Below are 26544 nucleotides of genomic sequence, written 5' to 3'. Positions count from 1 at the left end.
CAAAGCTTTGTGCGACCTGCACTTTTGCGGCAGCCAGCTGCGCCGTCCCGTCCCTTCACGTGTGAAGACATACACGGTGTTTTGACAAGAACCGATTTTTTCGCTAGTTGTTGTGATACTAAATTTCAGGAGCATTTTCTCTCCCCCTTTGAGACTCTCACCTTATAGTGGGAAACCCCACCCTAGTGTGTTCGGGCAGTCCAAGCCATTATAAAACTGCAACGCCGATGTTTGCGTTTGGGCACCCCCCCTTGTTTTTCGCGATGTTTTTTTTTTTCATTTATTTCTTTTGGTGCCGAAAATGGGAGGGGGGAAAATAACTCACCATGTGGATTTGATTCATCACGGCAAAACATGATAATGCTTGTCACTAAGGCAACTCCATTACAGCTACAAATGAAAAAAGGGTGTCGATTACCCCCCGCACCCATTCCCCGCTCGGGAGTTTTATGAATTTCTATGTTGCCAGGTTGGCAAGTACGCTGGTAAAAGCTCAAATTGTCGAGCGCGCTCATGAGAGCCCTGTGATTGCCAGTGAGCCTCGTGAGTTGAGGAGGGTATAATCTGAACGGCCTTGGTACATGGTGTGTTACCAAATTAGCGGTGCAAATGGTTTGATTATGCTCTAGCCTGAAACAGCTTCAAAACACTGACAAAACATTAAAAAAACTGTTAACATACGGAAGTCTCCAGCTGCAGTCTCATAGTGAATGGAGTCAGAAGTGATGAAGGTTACAGCCTTGATACTACTCTTATGCGAAATGAGCATTGAATTTATGAATTCACCAAGGAAAGAAAAATAGTTGGTGTAATAGACTTGTGTGTATTGTTTTATTGATACTTTCGATAATTTGTAACTCTATTAATCTGGACATAGTTTTTTCATTCCATTCAATTCCATTAATCTGGACATTTCTTCAAGTCCCATGGTCGTATAACCACAAGATTAGAAGTCTCCCAGATTTGACCATTCCTTACTTTTGTACGGTTGTCATGAAAATTTTCCGGAAATTGAAATTTCTATGCGTGATCTAGCCGCATTAACAAATAATGCAGGCCAATCTGATCCAGACTTTTTTGTGAACCCATAGCTACCTTTCTAGCAACTCTACCATTGCATTTTGCAAACCCATCGCTTTTGCAAAACAGTCGCAGTGATGCAAAACCAGCAGATACAAATTAGCGAAATTCGCCCGCCAAATTTCACAGAGCTCTCATAAGCGCGCTTGTCAATTTGAGCTTTTACCAGCATACGTTCCAACCTGGCAACGGAGAAATTCGTAAAACTCCCGAGCGGGGAATGGGTGCGGGGGAGTTATCTACATCTTTTTTTTATTAGTAGCTATGATAGTGTTGCCTTAGCGACAAGCATTATCATGTTTTGCCGTGATGAATCAAATCCACATGGGGAATTATTTCCCCCATTGGGACGGAATTCCTATGCTGCGAACACTTTTCCTCATCGTGGCAGGTGATTTGCACATCTTTTGTACCAAAATCGTCGAACAAAACCCGAGAAACAGTGTACTCAAAGCTTCGGTAGTACTATGCGTGTGGCGAGCGTACACACTGTCTTTTACGCGTGTGGTTGTCGTTTGCCACAACAGCTGTGGACGAAACCGCGGTCGCTCTTTACATGATCATGTATGGTAACGACGTAAATGACGGAGCTCTGAAAGTGTGCTGACGTGCAACGCTGCGGACAAATCTGGGAGATGTGGTCATAGATAGCAAAAAAAAAAAAACGTAGTTTTGAAGGCACTTGCTCAACCACCGCAGGTAAATTGAGAACTGAGCTATTGTCTGCAGCAGCTGCCGCGCACGAAATTGTTGTTGCGGCGATGCGATAGTGATCTACGAGCACTGAGGGCACGCAGTTAATGCAGCGGTAGATCAAAAGGCAATAAAGATGCAAAAAAAAAAAGGGCTAGAAGCGTGTTGGCGTTCCTGTCCAAAGAATCGAAGAACATAGTGAAATTTCGACCCATGCTTTCGCGACGGGCAGCTGCTCAGTCTCCTCCGTTCACCTGCGTCCCAGGAAGACATACGCCAGTTTTTTTGACAGAAATGATTTTGCTAGTTGTTTTGATGACTGGGAATTCCGGCAGTATTTGCGCTTCCCCTTCGAAGTTCGCACCTTAGCTGGAAAACACTACCCTTGTGTGTTTGGCCGCTCCAAGCCTTTGTAAGACCGCAACGCCGATGTTTGTTCTGACTCCCCCCTTTCCTTTTTCGTGTTTTTTGTTTTTTTCTTTTGGTGCAAAGAAAGGGTGTAAATAAATCGGCACGATTTCCCCCGCCCTCCCTTATTCTAATCGCGAAAATCTCCTGGATTCAGAATCCCTGAACTTGGCTGGTATGCGTGGCATCTGGTTTAACGAGCTTTTACCTAATTGTACTAGAATGTCCAAGAGCCTTTTTGAATTTGCAGCATCGTGTATCACCGCTTCTTTCTCGTGATGCAGGGTACAAGCCGGCCATCGCACTACCATGTGCTCTGGGACGACAACCAGTTCTCGGCGGATGAGCTGCAGTGCTTGACCTACCAGCTGTGCCACACGTATGTGCGTTGCACACGCTCTGTGTCAATTCCCGCTCCAGCCTACTACGCACATCTAGTGGCCTTCCGGGCCCGATACCACCTTGTCGAGAAAGAGCACGACAGGTACGTCTCCACTAATCTTAACCTAATGGACCTCTAGTATACATACCACTGTTGGAGCTGCTCTGATGTGATAGCTGTGCCAAACGACCAATCCTGCTACATCCCGCTACATTTTTGCTGTTCTTCGTCAAAGCTGCACCAAATAATGTTTTGATATTTGGAAGACAATAGTCTCTCAAGTGCTATATATAGCTTGCACTACCATTGCGAGTGACGTCTTTTCCGTGCTTGTGCCACACTGCAGGGACTCTTAGAATGCCCAATTCAAGCAAAAACTTGCGCGCTTGTGCAGGGCAAGTTTGCCGACCCGTTTATTGCACCATAAAAGGCTTCTGGCGTACCATAATTACTCGAATCTAACGTGCACCTTTTTTCCGGTTAAGCGAGTTCATAAATCGCATGCGCATTAGAATCGAGTACAAAAAAAAAAAAATGAATACGGTCGTTCTATTGCCATCGGCATTCTAAAATGGCCGCCCCCTACGTGCGTCGGCATGGCGCGTCGGCCATTTCTGTCTACGTGTTTCCCATGTGCGGCACTTTGTACATGTGCTGAGGAGTTCGTCATTTTGGTGCGCATTAGCATCGACGGCATGGAAGGGCCGACTCCAAAAACTCGACGAGTGCACCACCGTGCCGCTTTTAAAAGAAAAGTCATCGCGTGTGCCGAAACAGACGTGAAGCGGGCTGCATCGCGATCGTTTGGAGTTCCCGAAACGTGCGTGCGGGAGTGGCGGAAACAAAAGCAGAAGATTGTCGACAGCAAAGCTTCACGCAAAGGCTTCAGTGGACCACAGCAAGGTCGGTTTCCGCGAATTAAAGAGCTGCTCGGCGATTATGTGCTTGGGCAGCGAGCGGCACGGCGGCCCGTGACGACAGAACTGCTCCAAGTGCGGGCTATGCAGTTAGCCTTAGAATAGAAAAAGGGCTAATGCGGAGCCAGTTTAAAGCGAGCAGGTGCTTGCTAACTAACTTTATGAAGAGGAAAAGCTTTTCCCATCGAAGGCGACCAGGCATATGCGAAAAGTTTTGCAGAGGAGTACGATGAAAAGCTTCACAGTTTTCAGAGGTTCGTCCTAAACTTGCGGCACAACAACGGCTACCTGCTTGGGCAAATCGGGAATGCTGATCAGACGCCTCTTTACTTCGACATGCCTGGCACCACAACTGTCGAGAAGGGGGTGAAGCAAGTTCGCGTGCTGACATCGGTCCACGGTAAAACTACAGTGATGGCAATGCTCTCTTGCACGTCGGATGGGCACAAGCTTCGCCGTACCTCATATTTAAATGGAAGACGCTCTTGAAAGGAGTCGTTTTTTCGAGTGTTGTCGTTGTGCGGGGCAGCGAGAAAAATGGGTGCGCGTTGCAATCGATGTCTTGTGTTTTTTTTTTTTCGTCGTGGAAATCGGGTGCGCGTTACAATCGAGGGCGCGGTAGAATCGAGTAAATACGGTAACTTTCGGAAGGAGTGAATATCTGCACTATAATCGAAGTGCCATTGTTCAAATGCATAAAGAATGTAATGAAGAGGCACCTGTGGTATTCCAAAAATCAAGTTAGGCAACCAGGGTGTGCACTCGAATCGGCTTTTAAATTTGCAAATGAGTAAAGGCCAATCTTCAAGGACCTGCGTCACTGACAAAACAAAAGCAGAAGAAAAAAGGCGCTGTAGCAGACTAACAAACTTATCAGAGCTTCTTTGTGCTCCGTTCTGTCTTGCAGAATAGCAACCAAAATGCGCTTTTGCTTTCAACTGTGATGTCGAAAGCAGTGACAAGTGCAAACCACCACTCGAATGTTGCAGGTGTGCGCCATGCATGAGCCTACCAATCTTGCATATCCACCTTTTTGAGGCAAAGGAGAAAGCCCGTAATTCAAAACACAGCCTACATTGATGGTACTATGCACTTGACAAAGACCTGGGCGCCTGTTCACTGTGGAGCAGGGGCGCAACAGCTCCCCATGTTTGTGCCGAGCTGTGCCAAAATGCCCGACCAGCCTCCAAATTTTCTCAGTTTTCTGAATTTCAGCAACAAATGGAGGTGATGTAGGCCACCTGTAGTCATCAATAAATCCAGATATTCAAGTGTGTTAATGCTAACTCTAACCCATGGGGTAAGACAGGTGCTCATTATGTCAGGACACTTGCGAGATGTGATCTACCAGATAAAGTAACGACGCCGCGCACCTATCTGTCTACTTACCGTAGCGGATCTCTATCGGCAGGACAATGAAACTTCACAACAAAAATGCGGGAAATATGAATTGCGGATAATATGAAATTTCTAGTCTGCAAATGCGGCTATGGCATGTAACGAACTAAAGCTGGAAGCGTATTCCGCTTTCACTGTGTGCAAACAAACTAGACGTGCTGTAAGCGCCACCTTTGTCAGCAAGCACATTGGTTACCATAGCTGTACGACTAGCGCCACAGAGTTTGGGTGCACATTAAAAAACCCCAGGTTATCGAAATTTCCGGAGCCTTCCACCATGGCGTCTCTCGTAATCGTATGGTGGTTTTATGACGTTGAGGCCCCACGTATCAATGAGCAACCAGCGCAACAGACGTAGGGACGACACTGGCACCATGATGGTCAGTGCAAGAATAATGACGTTTATTGAGCCACAACATATAAAGGCACGCTCAAGCGCCCTGAACATACTGCACATCACTGCATATCAGTACCGTGGACTCCCAATAAATGAAACTCGCCAAAACGAAAATGCCTCATTAACAGAACTAAACAGGCTCATATGGCTGGATTTCTATGTGTTGCCCAGTAAAATTTATTGGTTAATCGAAACAGTGCTTATTGGTCACCTACGGTTAAACAGCACAAACTCTAAACACAGCATAGACTCGCTTATGCCAAAGGTGTTCTCACAACCATGGCAACACCTCGAAATCGAAACAAGCCAATCCAGTAGACATTCCTGCTTGTGGCTGTGGGAGCCGAGCCAGCGAGTCATTTGTGCGTTAGGCCTATTTGTGCGGCTAAGTGCGGTGAATCACGGTGTTATTTCAGCCCTATGGAAAGGAAGGGGCCACACCATGCACTCTCGCTTGAAAAAAAGCTGCAAACTCTTCGGGAGCTCGATCGAAGCAACCTGCTCAAGAGGGAGGTGGCGAACGAATACATTCCGAAATCGACGCTGTCGCGGATCTGGAAAGACAGAAAATATGGAAGGCACTGTTAAGGGGAGACACGGGTCTTTGCCAAAAAATCAATTTTTCAAAATATTTTTTTTCGAAATCTCGACGTTGTTATTGCGTTCTAAAAAGATCTTCATGATCACTCTCTCTCGAAAACGCCCCCCCCCCCCCCCCCAAATGGGCAATTTCAATGCCGTCGTCTGCGGTAACCGTTAGCCGGAGCGCGGCCATTTTGGAATCATTCGAAAGCTAAATTCTTCAGCAATCTGGTCTTAGCGAGAAAACAACTCTAAGTCTGGCGACTATGGAGCTACACGCCACTGAAAAGGAGGGAATACTCGCACGGCATTGGCGCATTTGTACCACATGGGGCGAATCCTGCTCTCCGATTGGACAACCGAAAATTTCGTCTGCCCGACTGTGTGCAACAATGCGCGACTCCTTGTCACAAATTGTTCGGACGCGACGATGGCTGGCGGGCGACGCAAATTCGCGACAGCTCATGCCTACCGCAAAAAACGCAAGCGTCGGTCTCGGATACCTGAAGCAGCGTCGAGTGAATCGACGGTGACGAGCTCCGCGACATGCCCCAGCGAATCTACGATATCCACCGAAGATGCAGCTGCGCAAGCGATTCCTGTGGCCGACGACACGAGGACAACGCACGTCGATACGCATTTTGTGACAGAAGCTGAAAAAGTGGCAATTGAGCATCGCGCGGAAGAGTAACGACAGAAGCTGTCTTCGTTATCAGCTACCTGCCGAAAGCGGTCGCTTATCGGAGATTCTCCGGAAGCGGCGGGGTCCGGTGCCGAGTTCACGCTGCGAAGCCTACCGCTGCTAAACCAACTGCTTCGGTGCGCGAAATGCGAATTCTGCTCTGGCCCATTGAACGTTTCACGGGGCGACCGTGAGTACGGATTGGCAGTTAGAATAGTGGTGAACTGTGCCGTCTGCGGAGATGGCAGCGTCGGATGGAGCTCACCGAGAGCAGGGGGAATGCGACCTGCAACCCTTTCGAAGTAAATGTGCTTGCGGCTCGTGCAGTTATGAACAACTAGAAAAAGTTATTTTTCTGTGGTTCAAGCCTGCACGGACTTCCAGTTTGCCCATAAGTGAACCAATTCTCGAGCAGAAAGCTCGAGAAATCACCATGCAAATGGGTGTTGTTAAGAACTTTGTCCAAAGCGACGGATGGCTCAGCGGCTTCAAAACGCGCCATGGCGTAGTCTTCAAGGCAATCTCAGGGGAGAGTGGTGCAGTCAACAGGGACATTTGCACCGACTGGCAACAGGGACGGCTTAAGGAAATTTTGATGAGCTTTGAGCCACGAGACGTCTTCACTGTCGACGAGATGGGTTTTTTTTTATAAGGCGCTTCCATCAAAGGCTCTTACCTTCAAAGGTGAAGCCTGTAGCAGAGGAAAACGCAGTAAAGATTGAATCACTGTGCTGGTGGGTGCAAACATGGCAGGAGATGAGAAATTGAAGCTGTTGGTAATGGGAAACTCGAGGCACCCACATTGTTTTAGAGGCGTTCGACACCTGCACGTTGCGTACCATGAGAACGGAAGAGCGTGGCCATTTTCAAAAACCGGCTTCAAAAGAAACACACAAGATTTACGAGGCAAGGCAGGAAGGTTGTCTTTATCGTGGATAGTTGCCTAGCCCACGGTCAAGTTCAAGGACTGCAAGCCATCACTCTGGAGTTTTTGCCTGCCAATGCAACGGCAGTGATCCAGCTGTTGAATCGAGGGGTTATTCAGAACATTAAAGTTCACTACCGCCGACAATTGTTCCATCAAATGCTGCTTTGAGCAGGCAGCGAGAAATGCTACAGCATAAATTAACTTGCAGCCATCCACATTTTTGCTTGTACCTGGGAGCAAGTGAAGGCAACAATACACAGATGCTTTCACCATGCTGGCTTTCAAGCACAAGAAAGCAGTACCTGATGAAGAAGAAAGCCCTGCTCATGCTGACATTGAGACAGTATTCAGTCAAGTCGTGCCTTCTGCCCTTTTCAGGCTGTAGGACTACGAATCAATTGATGAAAATGTTGATTGCAGAAGTGCAACATGAGAATCAACCTTTCAGCAATGAATATGATGGCAATACTGCCAGTGCTGTGGTGCCACCAGACCGATCATCTAAAGAGGCTGTTAAACTTTTGCAGCGCTGTTTTGAGCATGAGACTTGTCCAGAGTTTCCAGCTAGTTTGTTAGGCATAAGTGCGTACCTTGTGAAAAAACAACTCAAGCTTGCTAAACAAAACCACTCCTCAATTTTTTTCTTCTACTCATCCTCATGAGTAAGGTGAGGTTTGTGCAATTTGAATAAAGGTCTTGGTTCACTAAATAAGTGTACTTTGCTCTAATGAAACTTCTGATGAATGGAACAGTTTTATGGATCTCTTTCAAGTTCCATTCAAGGGGAAACACGGCTCTTGGAACCCAAAAATTCGCCCAAAAAATGAATTTTCAAAAGTGTAATTTTCGTATTCTTTCTATCATCGTGCACCTGTGTGCAAGTTTTTGTTTCAAAATTCCGCGTATTAGTGATTTAACAATAAAACAAAGATGTGTTGGCATGCCCCCTGCGCTTTAAGTTCTGGACAAATCGCGCCTATTTCGGCTGCCTGTAACTGTTGGAACGGCCCACTTTTGAATGCGGCCATTTTGGTATCGTTGAAAGCTCTCCCATTAGGCTTTTTTATCGCTCGGTCCTGTAACACTGATCTTGGCACTTTTTCAAATAAAACGGAAAAAGAAAGTAGGTGTAAAATGTTGTCATTGGCCACTTCTGATCACGTAGCTAAAATGGCATTGTCTGATTGACTTAGGGCGCTGTGTTTGAAAACCTGGCTAGTGGAGGCACCAGTTTATTCTTAGGTTACGACGAACGTGCTTGGAGGACTGAAAAAATTCCACTCGGTGTATCAGATCGGCCGAAGGCGAACGAAAGGGGAAAAAAAAAGTGCAATGTGACGCACGACATCGCAAGTTTTTGCAAGTGATCAGCAAGCGAGCATTGTTGCTTCGGCACCCCACCCTATAACGGCGATGGAGCTGATTGCGGCCCGCTCCACCAAGGCACGGTATCGTGCCCCTCTGCAGCCGATGAGCAAGCAACTCCGGGTGCCCAGGGCATCCGACATAGTTGGCGTAGGTGATAGCGGTCCACAAGATAAGGGTATGCAGTTGTCTGGCTTTACAAGTGATTAGCAAGTGACCGGTGACAATGCAACGGACAGCGATTCGCTCGCGAATGACGACATTCTTCGCGCCGTCTCTAGCCGTGTGCGAGTTTACACTGAAGCGGTTACGAGAAGCGACATAACCCAAGTGAGTGCTCAGCAGGTCATGCCCTAGTTACTTGAGTCAACATCGGCGACAGCGTGAAGGACTGGTTTCATCGATGCAAGTTACGCGTCATATCCACCTCCGCCGCGGACACAGCTTCGTATTTGATGGTAAATTTAGAAATCCTGAATGGGCTGCTTGCTGATTCGCCACGGTACAAAGTATGTGATGGTTGTGCGAAACTAGTCATGAGTGATCGCGACTACGGCCTCACTGAAAAACTTATAGTGAAGTGCGACTGTTGTGGCGAAGTGACAATAGCATGGAACTCGCGCAGAGTCGATGGTGAAAAGTCGTGCAATGCATTTGAGATAAAAATTTTATCCACACGTGTAGTGCTCTGTAGTAAAGACGGGCAGACATTCATGAACGATATTTTCGCGTCTGGACTGCACAATAAATTGTTCCTGCGGCAATTTTTTTTACCTGGTTCCCAAAAATGCCCTTCTTGATGGTGTCATATAGGAGAAACAATACCTCTGGTTTTACTCAACCAGCCTCAATAATTCTTTTTTTTTGTCAGAAAGGTGGTGAATTGACAAGTGCAGTAGGACTAATACATAATTACATGTTATTAAGGGGAGACGCTCCTCGAAAAAGTTTTTTTTTTTATTTCTAGTAATAGAGACTTGAAAAGTTTATTATTAGTATAGTTTTTCATGCAGATTTCAAATATGCAATCATTTTTTGTGTAGCTGCTATAATTATTGAGTTATGCCATAAACAATAGCAAGAAGTTACATTTTTTGCGGGCACTCTTTTATGTACTAAACTTTCAGTAAAAGCACTGTGTCTGATCTTATTTGACTCTTGGTAGATTGAAAAGTGCAAATATCTATATAGATATGTCACAGAAATATTGGAACCAAGAAAAAAAAATTGTATTGAATGACTTATTCTTTTCAATCTCCCTTGAAACAATAAGCTAATATTTTCACAACTAATGCTGGTAGGCATTGCAATTTAGAGTAGATATTTGCATTCTGCATGTGTTGAAGAATATGTGTGCCAAGTTTCGTTACTATACAATGAATATAGGTTTCTAAAAGGCTGCCCGGAAAACGTGAAACTGTCAGAAAAAATGAAAATGAGAAAAACAAGTTTGAAAGTTCGCAAAGTTGGCATTTATTAGGAAATCTTTCTTTTTGCATCAAATTGGGGCACAATGAAAAGTACCTTGCCTTGAATGCACTGCAAGTGTCTAGAAGTCCCCTGCACCATAGCTTGGTCCTTCACGGCTCTTGCGGTCAGTGTCCTCAACACGAGCTCTCTTCGCTGTGTTGCGACGGTGTGCCCTCGCTTCTGCAGTTTGCTTCAGGTTCATCTTCCTGATGCGCATGACGTCACAGTGGTCACCATGTGTGGCCAGATCTTGTGAGGGGAGAATTCCAATGCCTTCGAGCACTTCTTCAAAGCCCCTGTGGCCTTTGTTGTACCAGAGTACAGCAAGAGCGGTGGCTGTCTCCACAGTTGTTCTGGAGGCGAACTTTGTTTTTGGACTTAGCAGCCATATCTTGCTGTTCAGCGATTCGGCTGCATTCTGCGTCTTGCCATGAAGGCACCGAATAAGGAGTTTCTCCTCTGTAAGGCGCTTGTAGATAGGCATAATTGCCAATCCTTGAGCCTTCGTCAACAGTGGGGTGTGGCATGGTGCAGGCTCCCCCAGTGCTTCCGCACGCTTGTGCTTGCACCACGAATTTGGTCCCGCGGGGCAAAAGTTGTGGCTACTGGCACCATCACTGGAGCAGCAATGAAAATACGATGCCCATATGGCAGTGTACATATTTCGGACACTGTCCTTGTTGCTCGTGATGGCGATCTTGTAATATGTTTGTAGTTTTATTATTGTCGCATCTTTCAGTTTTTCGCCTCGTGGCAGTGGCGTTGCCAATTTCCGTAGGGCAGTTCCCAAGCGCTTTGCAACGTGGTTCGTGCACTCTTCTTTGTTAATGGGGGTGTCACAGTATACGTTTGCCTCGCAGGCTGCAGTGTAGGCCTTGCTGTCACCATCACTTAGGAAGCTGGTGAATCGCAGTGGAGTTTCACAAGACAAAGTCCTCTGCCATATATTGACAGCTGCCGCAGGTTCCATTGCATGGGATGAGCAGTCAGTGTTTTTTTGGCAAACTGGAAGATGAAAAGCTCGCCATATCTCTTCATCCTCCCCAAGGTCCCTGTGTGTACTGCAAGCATGGCAGTAGTTCGAAAGAACTTCAAAATCGAGGCAGAGCCCCGTGTCCAGGGACACGACTGTGCCCACTCCATTGTGGCTTTTATGACTTCTTTTCTGCCAGGTGCCATCAAACATGACTGGCACATCTCTGCCGCCGACTGTGTCCTTCGCGATGTTTCGTGCCTGGTGCAAGTTTTTGCTCACTGCCGTCATCGCCGCACCATGGAGCTTCTTGCAAATGCCGTTGAATGTCTTGTGATGCATCGGGCTCGGAAGACCGAGAATCGCACAAAATCGTGAAAGTTGGTCGTGGCCTGCGCCTATAGCGCGTGCTGCCAGAACTGCCTTCACGTTTACAGCAAAGCTGTCACGCGAGCTGCCGCTGTCAAAACGGTTCCTTGGCCCCGGCCGAAGCAGTACGTCTCGACGTGTGCGTGAACGAAAGTGCATATTCAGGGCAATCAGAATTTTGACAGCACAGTTCGAGGAATGCCGAAAGTTCTTTGCGCTTTCCAGCTGCCTCTCGCACGCCGAGCTTCCGTTCGCGGCAGGTTGGGCATTGCGCACCCGCCACAAGTGCCGTCAGCGCATCGATTTCGCAAAGCAGCATGTTCGCAGTAGCAGCATCCAGCGGGCTACGTTCACTCTCGAAGAATCGAATCTTCCTTTGGGATGCACTGACGAATTCCACGGCAGCGGCTATTTCACAACCACTGTCGCAGGGTTCGGTGACGGTGTTAGGCCTATCCGAAGTCGGAGCGTCGGGGCGTTGGTCGGGGGCGATATCGTCGTTCGCTATCGCGTTGCGAAGCGTCCGACGCCGTTTCCCTCGATACTTGTGGCGAGTTCTGAACTTTCGATTATCTGAACTGCACTTCTTCGGGCTTGCCATGACGCAAAAATGCAGAGAAACGCAGAAAAACTCGATCGCGACGTTCGAGGCTTCGCTCTTTTGCCGGAGAGATAGGAGGGGGAGGAGCGTGGAGCGCACCGCCGTCCAATGGCGGCCTCGCGCTGTGTGCCGCGCGTGACGTACGCGTTGTTTTTCTCGTTTTTTGTTTATTCTGCGTGAAGGCACGAGACTGGCTACTAGTGGATCATTAAGGATACGGCCTTCGCAGCATGCGTGCACGATTGTTAATGGCGGCCAACGCGTCGTTCTCGCGACAGGACGACGCGAACTTCGCCGTTTTTCGCGACTTTCGCGCATTTCTCGCGTCAACGCTGCCCACTTGGAAGCATTTTTTGATAATTTCTCATGCGAATTTCAGCTTGATATTTTCAGAAGTAATAGATTATAGTCCAAGGATGCCAATACAGCCGGAAAAAAAAGCGAATATTTTCCGGAAAACTGCGACTTTTCGACCCGCGTCTCCCCTTAAACAGCATCTATACAAAGAATTTTTTTGAAGTTATTATTGGGTTCTACAAAAAATTTCATATGTCGAGATTGTTCGAGACTGTTGTAAAATATTTGAGATTGTTGTAAAATATTCATTCTTGCCTGATTGAACCTGTATATCATCCTCAATCACGGTCTTAAGAGATTTCCATAATTATTTCTAACTTGCCTTGAAATGTTTTTACTCGTTTTCTCAAAACTGCGTTTTTGATCATGGTGTTGTTTTGGAGTGACGATATTTCTGGTGGTACTTATCCTATCGCAGTGATTGTTGTTTTGTTAGAAAAGGGGATGAACGGGGAGTGCAATAGGCATAAAATTTGAACTAATAACATGAGAAATGTTTTGAAAAAGCAATAATTTCTGCAGGGTGTTCCTAAAGCATTTTGCTTACAAAAGTTTGACATGCTGCAATTTTGGCCCAAGTCAATCAGAACATTCTTGTAGCACTGCAAGCTCCGATTACACAACATGATTTTCATATGCCACTGTCTTTTATCGCTACCGCTATTCAACAGAAAACTTTCCTACAAATTAGTCAATGCAAAAAAGATGAATTTCTCAATATTTTTTAAAGTATTTATTGCACACAAAAAGTAATTGCATATTTGAAGTCAGCATGCCAAAATACACAAAGGATGGAAGCTTTATCAAAATTCACCCCTGAATTAAAAGTTTTTCTAAGTGGGGTGTCCCTCCTTAGCTGGTTTTCCCCGCAGCATTTTCTCGCGGAGCCTCGGATTGCTTGTGCCAAATATAATTTGGTCCGTTATCATCAATTCTAGCAATGGGCCAAAGTTACTTGCTGCTTGCTTTTTCAAATCACGAATGAATTTGAAATCGCGAATGAGCTTGCTTTTTGGTACAGAACACATATCTCTCATGCACTTTATTGCCGACTTCTACGCCATAGGCATCAAATTTTCTCACCACAGTGCTGTAGTCATTTTTGTCCTCGTTCGGCCCGAACTGGAAGTTGAAGACGTCCAACGCGTCCCAGCAATTCTCAGCAGTAGTGCTGCCTTCGCTGCTCCCATTTTTGGCTGATCCGCTGCCGCTGTCGCCTGCAGAAATAACTCAAAGCTTTTGCTTATACCACTTTCAGTTTTCTGCGTTGTTACCCCTCAGTGGCAATGACTCCGGATTCCTCAGGCGATCCATGATGTGCTAAATGCAAGAACAATTTCCTGGGGCGTTAAAGGGTCGCTTCTGACACCATGTACGACTAGCGCAATGGATGTAGGGATGATGCTGGCAGCATGATGGTCAGTGCAAGAATGGCAATGAGGTTTATTGAGCCACAGCACATAAAAACACGCGTGAGCGTTTTGAACATACTGCACATCACTGTTGCGCAATGGCGCCGATCTTATCGGTACACGTGTCCGATACAATAGCAACGGCACATGCGATAGATATCCGGTGCCATTACCTGGACGTTGGGCGCTAATCAAATTCACCTTGCAAGCGAGCTGAGAAATTCTACTCTAAACCTAAGTCCACTGTAAAAAAAGGGGGAGGGGGGGGGGAAGCATTCCAAAAATTTCTTGGCCTTGTTCTAACCAATGCAGAATGCTGCTTAAGCCACTTCTGCTGCAGTACACTTGTGCCCTGCGGAAAAGCATTTGGAAGGGGTTGTTAGCGCTAGTCAAGGGACTCGTCACCGTTTATTGAGTTGCTTGTGTGTGTATACATAGAATAATTGGGAGTACTACAGTTAAACCTCGTTATAACGAGACGGGCTAAAACTAAATAATGGATATAACGAGCAAATCCTAATTCCCCTTGAAAGTCCTCATACAAACCAATGTATTCAAAACCTTGTTTTAACGAGGCAAAATTTGCCTGTTATGGGACATAACGAACCAATTTTGTGAGGAAGTAAAATTTTGAGCCAATGTCACGACAGTGCACAACGCGAGTTTGAGACGGCGCGCCATGCGAGAACTATATTTAGCAGCTCAAAACTCTCGCCACGCGCCCTCCAGCAACGCGCGCAAAGCAGACGGCACGCGCTGTTTCCGGAGGGAAGGTCGATGCACGTGCGCCGCTTGGCTACCACCGACAGCGGAGCGCTCCGTGGCTCCGCGAACGTCTCGCCCTTTTCTTTTCTTTTCTTTTGTGTCTTCTTTATATTCTCCCTTTCCCCTTTCTCATGGCGCTGAGGCGCGCTTCCTAATCTTACATACCCCCCTTCCCCTTGAGTAACCGATTCCTAGAGGGCAGCGCAAAAGAGCGCCCCTTCTGCCCCTTCCTTTTCACAGTCACTTTTTCTGCAAGTGTTGTCGCTCGCCAACGTGAGCCGCGTTGCTTTTGCGTGCGTGTTTCTTCTCTTTTTCGACCGCTTCCGCCTTATCTTTTATCGTCCTGCGCTCGTGATTCTAGCAACATGAATGTGCCAGGCGGGAAGCGAAAGCGCATAACGCTAGATCAGAAGGCGGCTATAATAAGAGCCGTCGAATCGGGGAGCAAGAAAGGCAACGTGGCAAGAAACTTTGGCGTATTGACGAGCACACTGTCAACCATCTTGAGAAAGCAGGAGTCCATCATAGACGCTGTTGCACGTGGCGTGAAAGGAAGCGCTAAGAGGATGAGGGCACCTGCCTTTGAAGCGGTTGAAAGGGCCGTTTTTAAATGGTTCTTGGACACGCGGGCCGTGAATCTGCCGGTGAGCGGCACCTTTCTACAAAGAAAAGCGAGAGACGAGACTTTGCCTGCATCATGGGCTATGACAACTTCGTAGCAAGTTCGGGTTGGCTCCAACGCTTCAAGGAGCGCCACGACATTGTCGGGAGAGCGGCCTGCGGCGAATCGCAATCTGTCGATGAAGCAGAGGCTACCAAGTGGGCGAAAGAAAACTTCGTGCGGCTGCTAGAAAAATACAACGCGGAGGATATTTTTAGCGCGGACGAAATCGCTCTCTTTTTCAAGATGTTGCCGCACAAGACGTTAGCCCTCAAAGGTGAGGCGTGCCATGGCGGCAAACAAAGTAAGCTGCGGATCACTGCGCTACTTTGTGCAAACATGACCGGCTCTGAGAAGCTGCCAATTTTCGTAATTGGCAAAAGTGCATCCCCTCGCTGCTTTAAGGGGAAGAGGCAGCTCCCAGTCAAGTACGTAGCCAATCGCAAAGCCTGGATGACCAGGGAGATTTTTTCAAAATGGCTTTGCAAATGGGACGAGAAGCTGGCAAAGGCGAACCGCAAGGTGTGCCTTGTTTTAGATAACTGCACCGCCCACCATACCACTGCCGTGCTTCAAAACATCGAGCTGCTGTTCCTTCCTGCCAACTGCACAACAAAAATACACCCGTTTGACCAAGGCGTGATTATGTCGCTGAAGGCAGGTTACCGCAAGCGTGTGATAGTCAAGCTCCTACCGCAAGCGTGTGATAGTCAAGCTCCTGCTCAACATGGGGATGAAGCGAGACACCGATGTTGACTTGTACGCTGCGCTCGAAATGCTTCAGGCAGCGTGGATGAGTGTGACGGCGACCACGATCGCAAACTGCTTTCGACACGCCTCATTTGCCGCCGCACCAGACGCCAGCGATGAGCCATCAGACAAGCCCACTGTGCCGGACGGTTTTGCCACATCAGACGAAGTCGCTGCATCATCGACGGCACTTCGTGACGCTGGTGTCGTGCCTGACAGCGAGTCGTTTTGAGACTATGTGAGTGCGGACTCCGAAGTGGTGGCAATGGAGCAGCTCCTGGATGACGATATTGTGCGCGCTGTCAGTGATCGTAACGAAACCAGTGACGATAACTCTGTCGACGAACAGGAGACAAACGTGCTGACGATGTTGGAGACTTTTGACGCGGTGGACGTACTGCGCCGCTACTTTGGCGCTCACGTGGGCAGTGAAGATGGCTTGAACATTGCGGCCACAGCTGAGCGAGCCATCGTTCGCATCAGGAAGATGCATCTATCCAAAAAAGTCCAATTACGGACTTCTTTGCAGCTAAGCTTGCCTGAAATGCAAGCTGTGTGTTTTGAAGTGCATTAAAACAGTTGCATGACTTTTTCCTTTTTATTTGGGAATGCAACTATTTTGTTGCATACCACCGTGCGGCGGGATGCTATTTCGCCCGCGATTTTTTGGGGGTAAGTACAGTGCATAATATTTGCGGTAAATGCCCGCTATGGCTATAACGAAATATTGGTTATAACAAGCAAATAGCGGCGGCCCTCCAATTTTGGTGTAACGAGGTTTAACTGTAATATGATTGCTGACGTCTAAAAATGTTACTGGAAATCTTTTGTACCAGTGTGTGACATTCCTGCTGCCTTAAAGATTTTTGAACTGTGGCAGCTTCATTTTTCTTCTCTTCTTGTGGTCCCCTACTATTTCGCTTTACGAATCTGCCAAATCTCAAGGTCGCCAGCTTGGAAGATCCGCATTTGAATCCTCAGAGTCCATCAAAATATTTGAGAGCTGTGGTAAAAGCTAATTGTACTTTTCCACATGTTTGCTAAATGGGATGGTTCAAAATACTACTTTTATTGAAATAGCAGTGGTCGTATTCACTCTGTACAACTTAGGGAATGTTAAATAATTGTCTATAATTGTTTTTCTAAATATAAGCCTACTTTTTCATACTTCTCCCAATTTGTTTTTTCGTGATTAAAAGTGAATGATTTGCTGGCCGTAACCTGCTCCGAATTTGGATTTTAGAGCTCCAAAAGTAAAATTTCGCTGCTTTTCGATGGAGGCGGAAATGCTACACGCCCGTGTGCTCAGATCTGGGGGCGTGTAAAGAACCCCAGGGGGTCCAAATTTTCGGAGCCCTCCACTATGGCGTCTGTCATAATCATATGGTGGTTTTGAGACGTCAAACCCCACATATCAATAAATCGAAGATTTTGCCACTCCGAAAATTGCTCAAAAAATCTATTTCGAATGTTGCATCCCTGGTGCGGAGCGCGCACACGAAACGCGCGGCAGGCGGCTGGAGCAAAGGCTCCTCCGCCGCCTAGGTGGCCAGGCCTTCCTTACACCGGGCACCCGTGGTCAGTCCTTTTTCTTTCATTCTTTTTTTTTTTGTTCACTATGCATTGCCTGGTAGCACCTTCTCCGCTCTCTCTCTTTCGCCAGCACATGCCCAGAGTAGTTCCTGCACTATCTTGCCATGAACTGCCCCGTACTGCACTGCAGCACTGAAACCTAGCCGCAAGGTAACCCGGGCCTGAAAACATAGGTGAAACATTGTGTCTTTTGTTTCATCGAAACAGTTGTATAGTATAACCTCATTACAACAGACCTTCATACTAAAGAGGATTTTTGTCTGTTGTAAAAGGAGTATGTGAAATCTGAGTACTGTTACAGCAGACATTTACGTAATCCCTCAATGGATCTGTTATAACTAGAGAGAATTACTAGTCATAAACAGATTTACTCTCAGCAAGGGCATAAAAATTGAATTTTTGAAAACCACCCCTAGTTTCTGTGGCCTCTCCCGCCCCCCCTTTTTTAAATCTGATTTCAAGATATTGCCACGTTCTATTTCCCAAGCTTTTGTTATCGTCCCAAAACACCACACGATTCTCAGCGCAAACCGCGCCTGCAGTTTTCGAGAGGGTTCCGGACTGTAGTAGATCATTTCGATAAGATCACGCCCTTAAAACTACACAGAAGTGCTGTAAAAAATTTCTGTGCCCTAACCGAGGTTACTAAAATTATAGCAGAAATCACACACACACACACACGCACGCACGCGCGCACACAGGCACACACATACATGCACGCACACACGCACACTGTTTTTTAAGAAAGTATAGCTCCTAAACGGCGCAACCGTCGAAAATCGCGGTACTTAGTGGTGTTCTCGCACTTTGTTTTCGTACGAGGATGCCACGTAGTTAAGGCAGTTGCAAACGTAAGTTATCAGATTGCGATAGCACATCGAACTCGTCATGAACATCGCAGAAGGATGTCTTTGGCTTACTGTAGTAGTGCCTTCTTACACCCACTGCTTTTCAACACTCGCACCTTAAAATGAAAACCACTGCGGGCAACTCTTTACACTTGCAATAGAGCATGACATACTTAGACACATCATGCACTGTGGCCACACACAATGCAACCTAGATTTCTACTCGGAAGTCGTGGCTATGCCTAACTTTGCTCCGAACTTTGCAGGCAAGACAACGCACAATGTTAGCAGAAATCTGAAAGTGATGAAGTTATTATGTGCTTCATCGAAAGCGACGAAATACATTACCCACTGGCTCCTCAAAACAGTGGATGCACTAATGGCTCACGCATCGGTGGGAGACCCCCCCGGCTTATCTCAGTACGCAGCGATTGCTTGGAGCAGTGGCTAGCAATTTCACGCATCGGCACCCCAAAATGCAAAACCAAGCACGCTGCGCACCCATATTTTTGTCGCATTAGGCTTAAGTGACCATTATTTACCGCAGATCGGAGGCCTTTGTTCCTAAATCCGTACGACGATATTTGTTGCGCCCCAATCCCAACCTGAAAGTATGCTAATTTTTGCATTGGAAGTTATTGAATTTGGGACGTCCGCGGTAAAAAAGTCCATTGTAAAGGAGTCCGCACCACCTTGCTAGCTTCACATTTTAGTCAATTACATCCGAATGTTCGTTGTACCAGAATTTGTAGTAAATGAAGCGCGACCAATGGGACAAATGGGGTTGTCAGCGTAACGATGCCAATTGGTATGTTGCATCTGAAAGTTTGTTGTAAGCAGATCTGTTCTAACGAGTTAATACTATAGCTGCGGTTTCGTCATGGCTGTGATTGCTCGAGCAGCAGCTGTGAACTTTGAGATTGTAAGGCGCACGCGCTATTTCGGCAAGCATCAGCGTGAATAGCTTGTACACCCTTCAGCTTGCTGCTCTCTGTGTGAAAAACTCTGCTAAAGGAGCATCTCTCCTTAAATTTGTGGAGTTACGTGATATTGTATCCAGAAGAGTTTGCTGCCAGCCTTACTACATATATGACAATTCCTTGCTACGAAATTCACTGCTTTGCGAAATTCACAAATCAGCAGCTATACTTAGCAAAGAAGTTACAGTTGCACCGCAAATGGTAAGCAACGAATGCGATATTTATTTTATTTATTTATTATTTATTAAGTACCTGCTTTGCCATAAGGCATTACAGCAGGGATGGTACAGTACATATGAACAAACACATAAAAAGCATTCATAAAGCATGGAAAAAAATCATTACTTGAATCAATAGAGACTATTTCTGGTGGCAGAGTGTGCCATTCTCTTATAGTGCGGGAAAAGAAAGAGTAGCGAAAAGCTACTATTTCTTGCGATAGCAATTAGCTGTACCGTTATACGCAGTGAGGCTAGCAGCTAACTCTTCTGTATTGGGTTTTGCGTAGCTCAACAAAACGCTAATGTAGGAGAACATGGGCTTGTCAGAGAGAGCAATATTTTTTGCGCAGTCGTGACGAGAACAAAGCACGTCGGTCTAAGGGGGCCACTCGCTGATATGGCGGTTCTTCTTTGAAATCCTCAGGGGCCACGCATCACGCTGTTCATTGCAGGGTGTGCGGTTGCCATCTTATTTTCCAGGATACTGAAGTGGTTTTTCGATCTAACAGTCAACTCGTGAGGTGACAGAAGCCTTTCACATAAGAAAAAGAGAACAATGCATCAGCCAGCCTTCGGTTTTGCTGCACAAGAAAGAGTTTGCTTTTCTAGATGATGTTTCTGGATAATCTTTCTGCTTTCACTCTGTGTTGTTGCCACCAGTGTACTTTTTGCCTGCACACACATGCGTTGTTTTTGATTGGCTGCTTATATATTTTTCCCTTTCTAATAAATCGTTTAGTTGCGAGAAGTGCTTTTCTTCTCTCCCTTTCTCTTTATTTGTGCACTTGATCGACAGTTATACCATGCATATCCAACTAGCCCAGCTTTTGATTCTGGAGAACAAGCAGTTATCTGAGGATGCTTATCATAAAGCGATTAAGTCTTAGTGGCGTGTTTGCCGCATTGCTGCCATCACACCTCTGAGCATCGCCAATGCTTATCCGTTATACATCGCCTCGCTGCAGGGTAATACAGGTCCCTTTGATTTTTTTAACTGCTTGACCCCATAGCACTAATGCATTGCGGCAAAGCTGAGTTTCAGACATTACTGCGGCGCTGAACGACTTTTGAAAGCTCTAGTTTAAACCTACGAAGTCATACCGTAGTAAATGCAGGGACTTTAAGTAATGCTGTTTCATACCCGCAATGTCGGCTGAAAACCTAAGAAAATCGGACGCTGAAGAGTTTCAGCGTCGAAAATTTCAGATGTTCTTATCCATAGACGTCAATAGGGCTTGTGATACTGTCGTGAAATCGTCTGAATATTCAAGCATGTCTGAAAAACTGGCTTCCGAAAAATCGGCAGTCAACTAATCTTTAGTCACGTTATAATGAAGTGCTATGGTTTTAAATTTTATCATTGCCTTTCTCTATTAAATATGCTCAGATTATCTGTCGGTGACATAATTTTCTTTTCTTTTTTACTCCATTATGCTTGAATAGCATCCAGCACATCCTAATTTTTTTCATTGGTGTGTCATCAACACAGTACATATTAAAAAAAACTGCAGAAAGGGGAAGGTGGGAGCTTGTGATGAAAAAATTCGGAAACAGGGGCTGTGTGCTCGAGCCGACATTTTGACTAACGAACTTGTCTTCTTCCAGGCTAGAACAGAACAGTTCTATTCTGAGGAAAACAAGACCGCCTTTCGGAACGCTGGCTCGACACAACCCCTGTTTACGGATTTCTTCGTGAATGCAATAGGAGTCTTGAAATTGACTTTAGCAATATCTGCTTCAAAACGCATTTTTGACTGCTCGAAAAGCTGCTCCAAAGCAACCTAAGCCAGTAGCATCACTGAAATTGTATGGTCGCCCGTCCGTGCATTTAATTTTTCGCAGATACTGGATGCACTGGCAGGCCAAGCGGTTTCACAGAGTGGTGACTAGTGCCACCAAGTCAGGCCCCCCGCGTTTACTATCATCATGATCATTTTCTGCTGCAGCCCCGCCATGGTGTTCTAGTCGCTGAGGTACTCGTCTGCTGACCTGCAGGTCGCGAGATCAAATTCTGGCTGCAGTGGCTGCATTTTCGATGAAGACAAAAATGCTGTAGGCTCGTATGCTCAGACTTAGGTGCACGTTAAAAAACCCCAGGCGATCAAAGTTTTCGGAGCCCACGGCTAGGGTGTCTCTAATAACCATGTGGTGGTTACGGGACGTTATACTCACCATATTGTCACGGGTTCGTGACGTGGCCGAAGACAGGAGACTTCGTCGTGTTGGAATTTAACTGTTTATTTGGGCGAACTGTTTAATTGGGCGTCGGCCGTCGATCAACAACTGACAAACGGCGAAGCGCGTCGGCATTTATACTCTTGCCGTCGAATGTTCTAGCTTTATCGCTGGTGGTGGCGTAGGTTCCAGAACAATCTGTACCGTTCGCACAGTGGGCGTGATCTTACTGAAATGATCTACTACAGTCCGGAACCTTCTCGAAAACTGCAGGCGCGGTTTGCGCTGCGAATTATGTGGTGTTTTGGGACAATAACAAAAACTTGGGAAATGGAACGTGGCATTGCCCCCCTCTGAAAAAAGGCATCGTCCCGATGCTTTAACTAAAGATGAAGGTACAACAATAATGCAAGAAAGTACAATGAATAAATTATGATACAACAATAATACAAAAAAAAAACACTGTTTCAGTTTGTTAACGCGCATGAAACGGCTTGAGGCGCGCGACATGGACGACTTCAGGTCGCGATCGGCGTCGTTGAGAGTTCGTGATGCCGTCGGGGACAACCTCGTAATGAAGTGGGCCGAGATGTCGAACCACCCTGTACCGTCCGAAGTACCGTCGCAGAAGCTTTTCACTTGGTCCACGTCGGCGTTTCGGCGTCCACACCCAAATACGTTCACCGGGCTGGTATTCCACGAAGCGTCGTCGAAGATTGTAACGGCGGCTGTCGGTCGACTGTTGATTCTTGATACGGAGACGCGCGAGTTGTCGGGCTTCTTCGGCACGTTGACGGTACTCGCTCACATCGAGGTTTTCTTTGTCGGTGACGTTGGGTAACATGGCATGGAGCGTCGTTGCCGGGCTCCTTTCGTAGACCAATTTGTATGGAGATATCTGCGTCGTCTTCTGCACCGCCGTGTTGTATGCGAAGGTCATGTACGGAAGAATGGCGTCCCACGTCTTGTGTTCGACATCGACGTACATTGACAGCATGTCGACGATCGTCTTGTTAAGCCGCTCGGTGAGGCCGTTGGTCTGTGGGTAGTACGCGCCGTGTTTTTTCTGGCTGTATGCCAAGATCGCTTGAGTTAAGTCGGCAGTAAATGCCGTTCCTCTATCGGTAATAAGGACCCCCGGGGCGCTGTGCATAGGACGATATTTTCGACGAAGAACTTAGCTACCTCGGATGCACTGCCTTTGGGAAGGGCTTTTGTCTCGGCGTAGTGGGTGAGGTAGTCGGTAGCTACCACGATCCATTTGTTTCTGAAAGCCGACGTCGGGAACGGCCCCAGTAGGTCCATACCAATCTGCTGGAAAGGTCGGCAAGGTGGTTCAATTGGCTGCAGAAGTCCTGCTGGCCTTGTCGGCGGTGTCTTGCGTTGCTGACAGTCCCGGCATCTCCTCACATAACGAGTGACGTCTGTGGTAAGACGTGGCCAGTAGTAGTACCTTTCTTGTATCCTCGCGAGGGTGCGAAAAACACCGAGGTGCCCTGCCGTCGGATCGTTGTGCAGGGCCTGCAGGAGTTCTGGTCGCAGAGTTGAAGGCACCACAAGGAGGTACTTAGCTCGAAGCGGTGAAAAGTTTTTCTTTTGTAGAAGACCGTTTCGTAGAAAGAACGACGCAAGTGCGCGCTTGAATACCTTCGAGACTTCGGCGGTCCTGCCTTCGAGGTATTCTATTAGGGCCTTAATTTCCAGGTCGGCCGCTGTCGTTCAGCGAGGTTGTCGGTAGTTATCGTTCCCAAGAAGTAGTCGTCATCCGGGTCGTTGGGTAGTGGTTGGTCGACAGGCGCACGGGAGAGACAGTCGGCGTTGAAGTGTTTTTTGCCGGACTTGTAACTGACAGTAATGTGATATTCTTAAGTCTCAGGCTCCATCGTGCGAGGCGACCTGAAGGGTCCATCAAGGTAGCTAGCCAACACAAGGCGTGGTGGTCGCTCACAACTTTGAAGGGCCTACCGTAGAGGTAGGGGCGAAATTTCGACGTAGCCCAGATGATGGTGAGGCACTCCTCTTCTGTTGTGGAATAATTGGCTTCTGCTTTGGATAGCGATCGGCTGGCGTAACTAATCGACGCAGAAAAGTAATCGATGCAGAAACGACGACGCAGAAAAATAATCGACGCAGAAACGTAGGGTCCCATCCTTTTTCGTCACTAACACCACGGGGGATGCCCATGGACTCTTAGACAGCTGGATAATGTCATCCCGCAGCATTTCATCAACTTGTCTCTTCATGGCTACACGTTCTCGCGTCGAAACCCTGTACGGACTCTGACGGAGTGGTCTGGCGATTTCTTCGGTTATGATGCGATGTTTCGTGATTGGGGTCTGCTGAATTTTTGATGACGACGAAAAGCAATCTTCGTATTGCAAGAGCAGGGCCTTGAGCTGTTCTTGCTTATCGTTCGGAAGTCTGGTATTGACGTCGAAAGCTATGGGAGGGGCTTGGTTCCTCTGAGCAGGTTCCGCAGAATTGGCGAGGGCGAAAGCACGGGTGTCTTCGACAATTTCTTCGATGTATGCGACCGTTGTTCCTTTGTTCACATGTTTGTACTCATTGCTTAAATTCGTGAGCATAACCGTTGCTTTGCCTCCCCGCAGCTCTGCAATTCCTTTTGCGAGGCAAATATTTCGGGTGACCAACAGATGCTGACTGCCTTCAACGACGCCTTCCAAGTCAGGTGATTTAGGAGCGCCGACTGAAATAATGACGCTTGAGCGAGGCGGAATGGTGACTTGTTCTTCCAGCACATTCAAGGCATGGTTTCCTGACGGCGTGCGCGGCGGTAGTGCTTCTTTTGTGGATAACATTGACTTTGTTTTTAGGTTGATGACAGCACCATGGAGGCATAAGAAGTCCATGCCAAGGATGACATCTCTCGAGCAACGCTGTAGAACTACGAAGTCTGTAGGATAAATACGACCGTTAATGGTGACCCTCGCTGTGCAGATTCCTGCAGGCGTTACGAGATGACCTCCGGCTGTGCGGATTTCAGGGCCTTTCCAAGCTGTCCTAACTTTCTTTAACTTCCCGGCGAATGACCCACTGATGACGGAATAGTCGGCTCCAGTATCGATGAGAACGGTCACACTGTGGCCGTCGATAAGAATGCCGAGGTCGATAGTTCGCCGTCTCGCATTACAGTTAAGGCGTCGCGTCGGGTCACGGCTGCGTTGGCTTGTTCGGCTGCTTCTATGTTGTGTCATCAGGCCACCTTCGGTAATTGAGCTTTCGCCGTCAGGGCTTTGCCTGGTTGGTGTTGTGTTCGGAAAGCTCCGTCGCGGCGGCGGCGTCGTCGGAGGAGGAGGATCTTTGGTAGTTCGTCACACAGCAACCGCACCTCCATCAGTTGCTGCCCTTAGTTTCCCGGATACTGGCTAGGAGACCGGCCCCGCGTTTGGCCAGATTACTGCCGGGGTGCGGTGACATGCGGCGGCTGGGCGACGGCGAACGGGAAGGACTTCGTGGTGTCCATTGAGTTCCTGGCAGGTAGTCGGTGATGTCACGTGGCCGTTCCCCTGGCTGCGGACGTGGTACATCGACGGCGAAGCCACGCAGTTCCATCTGTCGGTACTGGCAACGGCGGTAAGTGTGCCCGGCCTCGCCGCAGTGGTAGCACAGTGGGCGGTGGTCAGGGGTGCGCCAAACGTCTGTTTTCTTCGGCGCACTGCGCTGGCCCGCTGGCGAAAGGTAGGTCGTCGGTGGGGGTGGTGGCGGTGGTGGCGTCTGGCGACTGAAGTATGATGGGGCGGCGTATTGGCGTGCACGTGGAGGAGGGGCGTGGCTGCGTGCTGCAGCAGCATAGCTCATGACTTGCAGCTGCGGCTCTTGAGGCTGAGGAACGCCCAGCGACTGCTGGATCTCCTGGCTTACAATGTCCGCTATGGATTCCACGTGAGGCTGCGCTGAAGGAAGTAATTTTCGCAGCTCCTCTTGCACGATCGTTCGGAATGTCTCACGCAAGTCAGTGGTTCCTAGCGCTTGAATGCCGGCGTAGCTTGTAGACGAGAAGCTACGGTTATATTGCCGCGTGCGCATCTCGAGCGTCTTCTCTATCGTAGATGATTCTGAAATGAATTCGGCGACCGTCTTCGGCGGGTTTATGATCAGCCCGGCGAAGAGTTCCTGCTTTACTCCTTGCATAAGTAGACGGACCTTCTTCTCCTCGGACATGTCGGAGTCAGCGTGGCGGAAGAGTTTAATCATATCTTCCGTGAATAGCGCCATGTTTTCATTTGGCATCTGCATGCGGGTTTCGAGGAGAGCTGCGGCCTTCTCCTTGCACACCACACTTGCGAAAGTGGTGAGGAACCTGGCGCGAAAGGCGTCCCACGTTGTGAGGCTTCGCTCTTGATTCTCGAACTAGGTCCGAGCAGCATCTTCCAAGGCGAAATACACATGTCGTAGCTTGTCATCGTCTGTCCAGTCATTGAAGGCGGCGACGCGGTCGAACCTTTCGATCCAGCTTTCCGCGTCTTCCAGTGGCGAACCGCGGAAAGTTGGCAGCTCTTTGGGTTGCCGGAGCAGG

At 47.6% G+C, this 26544-nt stretch overlaps 1 protein-coding gene across 1 annotated transcript in view; it reads left to right on the top strand.

The window, feature by feature from the left end:
- AGO1 (protein argonaute-1) overlaps nt 1-26544 on the top strand; it is a 184763-nt gene that overhangs the window by 140490 nt on the left and 17729 nt on the right. The window contains exon 9 of the mRNA XM_037424376.2: nt 2466-2665. Within this exon, the coding sequence (XP_037280273.1) occupies nt 2466-2665 (200 nt within the window). The remainder of the gene's footprint in view (nt 1-2465; nt 2666-26544) is intronic.

This window comes from Rhipicephalus microplus, chromosome 5 (genome assembly GCF_043290135.1).
Source record: "Rhipicephalus microplus isolate Deutch F79 chromosome 5, USDA_Rmic, whole genome shotgun sequence".
Lineage (NCBI taxonomy): Eukaryota > Metazoa > Arthropoda > Arachnida > Ixodida > Ixodidae > Rhipicephalus > Rhipicephalus microplus.
This window is presented reverse-complemented; position numbering and strand designations above follow the sequence as displayed.